Here is an 11,455-nt window from a genome sequence, read left to right on the forward strand (position 1 = left end):
TCTACCAAGCACTAGGTGAGATGAAGAATTACAAAGCGGCAGGAGATGATCAGTCCTTTGTAGGGATCTGGAAACACACAGGAAGACCAGAAAAAATCGCTCTTCTAGTAGCTTGTCAACATCTGTATCAAAGAAGAACAACCAGAACACTGGATAACAGCCCTCATCCACCCACTACACAAAAAAGTGGACAAAACAGATCCTAACAATTACAGGGGGAATCTCACTCCCAGACACAAAATACAAAATTTTTTCTAGAATCATCCTCAACAGGATCAGTTTACAACTCAAGAAAGAACTAGGAGAATACAAGGGAGGTTTCAGACCCTGAGGAGCTGCCCAGACCCGATCATAAGTCTCAAGTTAATAATGGATTACAGCAGAAAAAGAAGTAGAGACATGGTTTGTAGATTTCAAGAAAGCATATGATTGCATCCACAGAGAATCCCTACTAGAAATTCTAAGACAGCTTGGACTACATCCCAAATTAATGAAAATGATAAAACTACCCCTCACAAACACTAAGCCAAAAGTGAAATTCAGAGGCGAATTCTCAAAAACATTTGAGATCAAAACAGGACTGTGCCAAGACAATTGACTCTCATCGCTACTATTCAACTGTGCTCTGGAAATGGTAATGAGGGAATGGCTATGCCCCCAAAAATAAAATAGGTCAAAAAAATTGAAACAAACTGCCTTTGTTTCACCGATGATTTGACAGTGCTAACAAATGACATCAACAAAGCTAAAACACAGATATAAGAACTTCAAAACATTGAAAATAAAACTGGCCTCAAAATATAATTTGAAAAGACAGAAATTATGCCCCAAAAAATTATTATTATTATTATTAAATATTATTTTTTTTGGGTCCAACCCATACATATTTTTGAAATTACTTTAAAGTCTTAACATTTTACTGAATCATTAAACTTTATTTACTCAGATGTATTTTTCATTAGACATGACTATTTTCAGAAATAGTTTCTTTGTTTTAATTACATCATAAAATTCCAAACAAGAAAGTTCTGCATTCATTTTTATATTTAGCAGATGTTTAACAGTAGATACTGAAAGTCTTCCCCTTTCTGCAGACCAAATGTTTCCTGTAATTGAAAAAATTCTGTCAACTGGAACAGATGTCCCAGAAAGAAATTGCAAACTCAACCAATTTAGAAATATTGCAACATGAAATATCAGTCTTTTGAAACATCTTAAAAATTGGTTTCCACTTCTCTTCAATAGTATCTGGTACTTTTTCAGAACTTGAACCATAACCCATTACCTAGTTCAACAATGTACGTTCATCAAACAGGTCACCAATATTTATGGAATCTTTTATAATTTCATTAACAACTTGTGCACTCTTCTAAATCAGACCAGGCAATTTCAGTTCATAAATTTATCCACCGAAATTTACTAACTTTACCAAAACTGGTTCTCCACAATTCTAAATATTGGATACTAGAATTATAAAAATTGTCTACACTTGTGAAGAATTTTTGTTCCTGAATATCATTATTTTTTTCAGAGTGCATAGCAATTCTTTGGCAGAAGATGGTATAAATTTGTGGGGTTTTCTTTCCTGAAGTTGACAAATTAATTCAGAATATGTCTGAAATGCTTCTGTTGCTGTGATGGAATTAGCTTCCAATTTCAGAACTACATTATTAAATAACTGTAGAGTACCGTATAAAAAATTCAAAAACATTTCACTTTCTATATCTTCAAAAAAAATCAAATAATAATTTTGGGTATTTGTCACAAGATAAGAAGTACTGTTTTAGGTCATCAAAACTGGAAAGAATTCTTTTTATTGCAGGTAACAAACTAAGGAACCTTGTGCTGCTATGAGATAATATTTTTTTGTAATCTGTTTCCACAAATTCACAGAACTCTTTAAGTTTCATTACTCTTACTGTATATATGTGAAAATATTTATACATTTTTATAACAATAAATTCTCTGTCCAGGTGTAGTGAATCACATGCTGTTTGTACTGAATTGTGTACAACGTGAGCTGAACAACCAATTCCTAAAATAGGTCTATCTAAATCACTTTGAACTTTTCTGAACACATATTCATTCCCCCTTCTCTTCACACCACTAAAATTAATGTTAGTGTTATCAGTAGTATAACTAACCAACTTTTCTTCAAGTTTGTATTTTTCACACACTGCAAAAGATCTGATTAAAAATTTGAGCAGTTTCATCTGATACTTCTATCAAAATTTAAAAGTTTAACTTGAATTCCCTCCTCCAGACTGAAATATTTTACAACAATCAGAACAAGTTTTACTTCTCTTCTGTTTGAGCTATCCATCGTTACTGTTACATAATTAATGTTTTCCAAAGAATGCAACATATTTTCAAATATAAATGGCGAAATAATGTTAATAATAATTGCTTTGGTTTTGGTTCTAGCAGATGAAAATTTTGGGTGGTATAACTTTTTAACCAGTTTAGATGTGCAGTCTGATGTTTTGAAACTGAATCAGTGTCTAGCAGTGTGGTATGAAAATGTAGCTTTAGCAGCACACTCCAGATCACTTATTGTTATTCCCGTCTTTGGCTTTAAAAAAATCTCTTATGTTTGCTGAAGTACCATTAATAGCATTCCTACGTTAAGCTGTTTTCATGTGGTCTTCAATATCACCCATTCCTTTATGTGCAACAGAAAATTCTCCAGTACATAGTGTGCAATAAACATGTTCATTGTTACTGTCACTACACAGTTTCAAAAATTTGTATTCCTGTTGCAAGTTAACATTAAACACACAATTTCTTTTACGCATCGCTAAACGATGAGACAAAAAACAAATAGAGATAAAATGATCAAAAACATGTAGATGAGTTACATCACACATGAAAACAACATAAACACATTGCCCCTGTTGTGTTACCAAATGACTAAGTAAAAGGTTGTGGCTAGACTGGTAGCCACGTCTCTGTCAAAATTGACGTCAGCGCTTGCTCCAAGGTCAGCTGAAAGATGCACCGCCATAAAAGAATGTTTAAACACACGATGTCAAACATATAAGTCTAAAATTAAAAAAAAATTCCCAAAAGTCATAAAATACTAGATGGTGGATACCGGTGTTCTTTGGTTTCAATTAACCACACATCTCAGAAATTGTCGACCTGAGACTGTACAAGACTACACTTCACTTACACTCATACATATCATCCTCATTCATCCTCTGAAGTAATACCTGAATGGTAATTCTTGGAGGCTAAACAGGAAAAAGAAAAAGGTCAAAAAGGACTGTACGGGGTAATCCCGGAGGTATGGTAACCCTACCCAAAAATCAATATAATTAAAAGAAGTTAACATAAATGGTATTAAAGTCAAAATAGTAACCCAATTTAAATACCACAGAAAAGTAACAAACAACCTAAATGAAAAAAAAAACCTGAATCCAAACAAGAACAAACAAACTGGCTAAAGCACAAAAATTAACCTGGTACACCTACAGTAAGAAATTTCTTTCCATAAATGCAAAAATACCATGACAGTTATAAAACATATGCAGCAGAAAAACACTTTTCCGCATTAATGAACAATCAAAGACCAACAGACTCCAGAAAACTGAAAGAAGAATTGGAAGAACCTACATTAACAAAAAGTACCAGAAAGATGGGCAATGGTGGATTGTGCCCAACAAAGTCATATACAAAGAGTTAGAACCCATCACTGATACCATGCGTAAGAGGAAACTAGGGTACTTTGAACACATGAGGATGCAAGATTTGAGACTTCTGAAACAGCTGGTACAGTACAATATTGACTTGAAAAACATCAAGACAGGATGCAGATGGATCAGAGAAATAAGAGAGGATCTGAAGGAAACTGGCCTTACACTAGAAGAAACCACAGACAAGATAAAATTAAATGAAAAAAATAAGGACAAAAGCACTTGCTTTTCACTCACAAGAAAGAAACTACAACTGAACATTATCAATACCAGAAAGGACACAGAGATAGGAATGTATGAAAAAGTACTGGGAGGATCGCAAGGCTTGAACACTTCCTTTGAAGAGACTTGGATAATGGACTGACTAAAGTGGTCCTATATGTTCATAAAAGATTAAAAAAAAGTAGCTGTAAGACAACAGTTTTTTATGGATGAATATTTTTAATGAAAATGTTGAGATTATGACTGATTAGAATGAAATAAAAAATTTTAAGAGAACAAAAAGAAAAAGAGTTATGGAAAGATTTCCTAAAAATAATCTTTTTGGTAGTTCCTTTTCTTGTGAGATTGGTGAAAGCAGTGAGAATACAATCTATCTAAGAACAATAAGATGTATAAAGCTGTAGTTGTACAAGCCGAACTAGCACAGGTTCACACAAACAAGAGTACACAATTTAAAGTATGACAGATTACTCATAAAAGCAGTTAGAGTAAATAATACATGAATAAAGTGAAATTATACAATAGCATTTTTTAGGATAGGAAACAGTTGTGGTTGTCGTTACAAGATGAGGGATGAAGAAGGGAGTACATCAATACACCATAATGCTGTGTATCAGTTCGGCTTGTACAAGGTATAATTAAAGACTTAAAATGCAAAACTTTTGATGAAATTACAATTTCATTGTTGTGTAAAGTGAGTAGAGAAGTATGTGTCAAAACTGTTCAAGTGGCTAATTTGAAAATGAAACCAACTAGATTTATATATGCTGAAAAATTAAAAAAAGGTTGTCTTGAAGAAACTTACATTTATATTAATATCATCAGTCAATCACTTTTTGAGCAGTGTTTTATTGTAACTTTTTCCAACACTATCCCATCACCATGGAGTTACATTAAAGTATAATTACCCAGCTTAGAAGGTAGTTGGTGTTTAGTTCAGGCTGATTAATCCAAAGACATAGTTATTTATTGAACTCCATGCAGCTAAGGTACATTAATAACATGGAAAATTAAATTTAATAAAATGTAATTTTGCCTATTTTCAACTGATTTGAATTTGTCTGGAAGCACTAAAGGACAGACAGCTGTTGCTGATCTCTAGGGCACAGTATTATCATTTCTGCTTTCTAAGATTCTATGTTGAATAATGCTGATTAAGTTTGAGATTTCTCATATGTTGCATAATTCATGAAAGAAGTTTAAATTTAAACAGGAAAAATATTCATTTGAATAATTCCACTTTAGAAGTATAACATAAGAGCTTCTTTTATATTTTGCTGCTTACTAAATATGTATTATTTGTTTGAAGTACTGAGATTTTTCAAACCATTAGGTTCATAGTTTGAGTATAAATTACAGTTACAGTTTTACATATAGTTAACTGAGAAATATGCATAGTATTTTATATGTGTAATGATTTTAAATTTTATACTCCAATTTGAAACACTTTATTGTTTTTACATTCAAATGACTGGCAGAAGGATAGGTACAACCTTCTTCATATTCTATTATTAAGTTTTGGTTATGTTTTGCTATGTTTTATTATTTTCAAGTACTACAGAATGAAATATTTTAACTTATATTTTTATATGTAAATGATTTTATTGAACATATTTTATAAATACTATAAGTTTTTATAAAATATAATACAAATTTTGTTTTACCACAAGTGAACAGTGATGTTATTCCTTTGGATTATTTTATTTTTGATTAGTTTCACTCCTTCTCACAGAGCATCTCTTCTGGTGGACTGAAGGCTTCTATTGTCTACATTGATCTTATTTTGTTTGCTTATCTATTTTTAGAATCTGTGATTTACTATTATTTTTAGTATTTCTATTTTGAATAATTTAAGGTGTCTTTTAGTTGTTTTTGTTTTTTGTTGTGTTACATAGTTATTTCAGCAAATGAGATGTTCTTTGGGATGGTGGCTCAGAAGTAGGAAAAACGCTATCTAAAGGTTGTCTGCAGAGTAGTGTTTTAGGACCCCTGCTCTGGGTTGTTGATTTGATTCATTGATGCGGTTGAGGTTACCCAGTGAATGCAGGATCATCTTGTATGCAGCTTTTGTTGGTTAAAGGAGATTTGAGGAATGAGATTGAATTCAGGGCAGCCCAGACTTGCAAGACTCTAGTTGTGAGTTTGCAATGTAAGATGGTATTTAACCTAGAGAAAACAACGATAATGTTTCTTAAGGGCAGACTAGCTGTTACATGACGACCTCGTGTATCAATGGCAGATCATCAAATTAGTTGTGTCCCACTGCAGAAGTATCTAGGGGTTATCCTTGATGAGAATTTTTGATTCAAGAAGTACTTTCAATATGCTACCAAAAAGGCACGTTCTACTTTCTTCTGTGTTTAGAGAGCAGTTTACCCCTATTGGAAGCTTAATTTTAGAACCATGCATGTTCTATGTAATGGTGTATGCGAAGTATAAGTATAATATATGTAATGCTGTATGCTGAACCTGTGTAGACTCATTGAATAAGGTACAAATATTATAGGAATATTTTGTTGAGAGCCCAATGTCTCCTATTGTTATCTATGATTGGTGCCTATAGGAATGTCTCTTGAGAGGTGGTCCTTGTTATTTCTGGTATTAAGCCCATTTATACCCTTGTGACTGTGAGCACCAATTATGTTACGAAGCTAAGAAGATTGGCCAACTTACCTGTGGGTGGATAAAAGAAATAGACAACCAGGATTTCCATTTATGTCAGGTCAGGTGAACTGAATCGCCTGATGGCTGTTGAAATTTTTCTGATGTGAGAAGTATGCAGGTAGTTAGGTGGATTTTCCCCAATTGGGAGCTTGTGAGGATGAATTAAGGTTTTGATCTGGAAGTTAATTGGAAAACTGAAAGGGAATGGAACATAATTACTGGCTTCCTTAGGTTCTTAGCCCTGCAGAGGATGGCTGAGTGATCTGATTCAGTTACAGATGTATAGATAGAATAACAACGCGGGTGCCTAGGGGCCCGCCTGAGTCTTACATCATCAAGATAGGGGTTTTGGCATCGAGCCTTGGTTAGCTTAGATATTCATTATTAGAATGAGATGGATGTGTGGAGAATTCTGTGATGGAGCTGGTATAAGAGGATTGACCTCACTCCTGAAAATAATTGGGAGCAGAGGGAGATAGGGTATGTTTTCATTAAAAGATTATTGAATTGGTGAATCTGTTTCATAATTTTTAAGTAAATCAAGTATGTGTGTGTGTGTGTGTGTGTGTGTGTGCATGCATGCACGCGTGTTATTGCAAGGATAGTTGCATTTGCTACAAATTTATGTTGTTTAGAATGCCATTTCTGAAATTGTAAATTTGTTTTTGTTCCTTCATTAGTTTATTATAATTATTATTTCTGATGTAACATTACACTAATACACACATATAAAAAAGAATGCAGACACATATAATCAGGATGGAGCTGAAACTAATCATAATAAAAATAGCAGTGATAATGGTACAGTGGTGTATTACCTTGTTTTCAGATAAATTAAAGAAGCTCAACATAACCTAATACATAGGAAGTTTTCAGTCCACCAGAAGATGCTCCTAAAAAGGACAAACCTAGTCATAAAATAATTCATATTTATGAAGACAGTGTTCAGTTAATATTTTAATTAATGCATGAAAACCATGTACAGTGAAAACATTTAAAACTATATGTCTATCTGTGTATATAACTACCATATGATTAAATGTATTCTGTTTTTATTAGGCTTCTAATGACAGGCTTTTTAATATTAGAACATTATGGTTAATAGTGGATACAGATGAACTTATCAGACAAAATAGACAAACAATATATAATAATAGTGAAGAACAGATTGACTCTTACTATCAATACTCCAATAACACAAGCAGTATAACTGATCGTTTGATTCATTTAAATATATTACCAGACAGTAAGGTTAGTATGTTTGAATGAACTAAATACATTGTCAAAGTTTTTTCATGATTTGATTTTTCACAAGTAAAATTATTCTTTCCCATAATATTAAATCTGTACTATCTGAACCAGTCATTCTACATAAAATTTTTCTACCTGATTACTACATTGTATGATGTTGTTCTTAAGATAGGGTATGATATCAATAATATCTTTTGTTCGTTATTATTTCCTTTAGTGAATTAACACTTTTATAGATGTTTACAATACTATATATTTTTCAAAAAATATAATGTATTGTTCTTAGCTCAGAAATCAGCATTCTTATCTAAAGCTGGATTTTCTATACACTATTTCAAGGAAGCAATGACTGGAAGTAATTCATGTATTAAAACATATGAATAAATAAAGTATAAGGCATGTATGTGTAATAAAAAAATATTATTTGAGTATTAAGATGTAATAATATTTTTTATTTTGTAAACTTTGTATTACATTATTCACTGGAATGTGATTTTTCTGAGACATGTCCAAATTAAAGTGTAAAAGAATTCAGATAATATGGGCAATAATTTCAAGTAAATAACAATATTCGTGATTCTTATGCCTGAGATTGTTAATTATTCTTTTATTATTATACATGTTGTATGTAGGGCTACTGGTAGTGATTTATATTGTTAAATTTTTCTTATTTTACTTATTTTGCACAGAACAAAAAAAAAGGTAACAAAAATTACTAGATTGATTTACAAAAATGAGAGAATAAAACTGTATAAAAATAAATATAGATTGAATAAAATTTCAATACACAACTTTTATGTATAATTAATCATTACTTTTCAAATTAAACTGTGTTTATTAATAAAAATAAGTAAATAAAATCAAATTTAAAAAGAAATTTCTCAGTTATTCTTTAATTTCATTATTCTGATTCTTACATCAAGTTCTTTGATACTTTACTAACAAGAAAATTCATTAGTATGTTGTTTTTATCACTTGAAATACTTTGATTATAATTGCTAATTAATGTAAAAGTATTACTGATTAATGTTAAAAATGTATTGGTATTAGTATTGGTACATATCATTAAAGTCAGTCAATCTGCATTGTTTGACTTTAATGGTAAGTCAATCAATCTGCATTATCAGACCATTAAAGTGTTGGAACTATAAAAAAATTGTAATTTTTAATAATTGAGGAAGTGTAAAAAATAAAAATAAAAAACCTTTCAAAAAGAGCCAAACTTCGACATTACACCAGAATGGTGAAACTTGGAATCCTTACCAACCTGGAACAGTTGAAGAAAATAGGGAGAAGAAAACTAAGACCAGGTATAGCCCCTAGAAAACAGCGGAAGGGTACAGACTGAAAAAGCAATAAGAAAAAAGAGACAGATTTCTGGACTATGTGCATAGAATGAGTGAACATACTAAATAAACAAATATCCATTAAACTCTGGGAAAAAAATAGCAACCATGGCTATCTACAATGAAAAAATAATTACAGAGTAGGGATCCAAGAACAGGAAATGAAAGATAGAAAACTATTCAGACAAAAAATACACAAAGTTGAGTTTGAAATGGTGTGGAAGGGAAAAATCACACCAAAGTGAAAAGGTTGGAAGAGAGAAAGATCAAACATGTGGAAAGAATGAAAGAATATTGGGAGAAAAAAAGAAACCAAAGGAATTATATTTGCATGGTCCATAGCTGACCTAACCACAAAAAAAAAATTATATTTGCTTCCAGAATATGGATATGCACTTCTATCTGGAGCTCTTGTTCAAATCCTTTTTGATGTTGTTGTTGTTATTGTTGGTAACAGTCATTTGAAACAGTGAAGAAATTCCTTTAAAATTTGTTAAAGTGTGTGTTTGTTTATTTTGTTTAGTAATTTTATCAACATTACTGAATTTCAATTTATGCTCATTAAGAATAATGTTTTATTACTGTATGTTTTTTACTGGGTGAAATGATCTAGTATGTTTTGTTTGTAGATTTGAAAATAATTAAATACACTCTATTATTACTTCTTTTTAAAGATGTACATAATTTCTTTCTTTCCTGCTTGTGGTAATATGTGCTGCTATAGTCATAATGGGAAAGTATATAGATCAGAAAAAATAAAAATAAAAATGGTCTTTTTTTAAGTTTTGTGCTTTAAGGAGACATTAAAAAACTTTAGAAAAAAAAAAAAAAATTTAAAAAAGTTATAAAAAATCTGGGGAAAAAATGATACTCTAACGCTTCCAAGTCCAAAAAATCTATTTTAGCCAAACGGACATTTGTGCGTATGTTGGCTTGGATTTGGTCTCATAACTCTGGATCCTGCTGACCGATTTCTTCAAATTTTGTAAACAGGTATGACATTCAATGGGAAAGAATATATAAAATGTTTGAAAAGACTGGAAAAAGGGGTAGAGCTATGTGCGGTTGTTTTGTCCGAAATAAAATTCCATATCTTTACTGGAGCACTTTAGAAAAAAGATTTTCTTACAAAAGTTGAAGTTCTTTAATCAAGATCACAAATTACCAAAAATGTTTTATTTAATATCCACTCCCTCCCAAAAATATGACTATATATTTTTCATTTTTTTTCAAAATAATATTATATTTTTTCATTCTATATCTTGCTTCAAAAAGGAGTTCATGGGAATATTTGCATCTATATTTTCTACATCAATAGTTTTTCAAATCAATATAAACTATTTTTGCCCATCTCACTCTAACGATCTGTAGTAACAAAAAATATTTTTTTAATTTTTAAAAATTACAATTTAAATTTTTTTTTAAATTTTGAGTTTTTTTACTGGTTTTTTATTTAAAATTTTTGCTGTACCTTTCTATTTTTTAAACAATTTTAAAAGTTATTTTTTTATTCATCGCTTAGGAATATTTTCTTAAAAATTAATTTTACCTAAATGCTACCACTGAGTACAGGGAGCCCCAAAAGAAAAAAAAGTTTTTTTCTCAATTTCAAACTTTTAATGCTCAAAATGTATTTTGTTAAACAATAAAGTTACTAAAATAACTTAAAACCCACCCCTGAGGAGGAACTTCCAAATCTTTATAATAAAAAAAAAAAAAATTTTTTTTGTATTTAATTATTAAGATATGTATAATAAAATTAGAAATAAATATTTTTACGCTTTTTTTTTTGTCTTCAGTCATTTGACTGGTTTGATGCAGCTCTCCAAGATTCCCTATCTAGTGCTAGTCGTTTCATTTCAGTATACCCTCTACATCCTACATCCCCAACAATTTGTTTTACATACTCCAGACGTGGCCTGCCTACACAATTTTTCCCTTCTACCTGTCCTTCCAATATTAAAGCGACTATTCCAGGATGCCTTAGTATGTGGCCTATAAGTCTGTCTCTTCTTTTAACTATATTTTTCCAAATGCTACTTTCTTCATCTATTTGCCGCAATACCTCTTCATTTGTCACTTTATCCACCCATCTGATTTTTAACATTCTCCTATAGCACCACATTTCAAAAGCTTCTAATCTTTTCTTCTCAGATACTCCGATTGTCCAAGTTTCACTTCCATATAAAGCGACACTCCAAACATACACTTTCAAAAATCTTTTCCTGACATTTAAATTCATTTTTGATGTAAACAAATTATATTTCTTACTGAAGG

The 11,455-nt window shown here is 31.0% G+C and overlaps 1 protein-coding gene across 1 annotated transcript in view; it reads left to right on the forward strand.

The window, feature by feature from the left end:
- The first annotated feature begins 4,483 nt into the window (after positions 1-4,483).
- LOC142322714 (glutamate receptor ionotropic, kainate glr-3-like) overlaps positions 4,484-11,455 on the forward strand; it is a 164,075-nt gene continuing 157,103 nt past the window's right edge. Inside the window, exons 1-2 of the mRNA XM_075361790.1 lie at positions 4,484-4,549; positions 7,641-7,827. Of these exons, the coding sequence (XP_075217905.1) occupies positions 4,484-4,549; positions 7,641-7,827 (253 nt within the window). The remainder of the gene's footprint in view (positions 4,550-7,640; positions 7,828-11,455) is intronic.

This window comes from Lycorma delicatula, chromosome 4 (genome assembly GCF_047948215.1).
Source record: "Lycorma delicatula isolate Av1 chromosome 4, ASM4794821v1, whole genome shotgun sequence".
Classification (NCBI taxonomy): domain Eukaryota; kingdom Metazoa; phylum Arthropoda; class Insecta; order Hemiptera; family Fulgoridae; genus Lycorma; species Lycorma delicatula.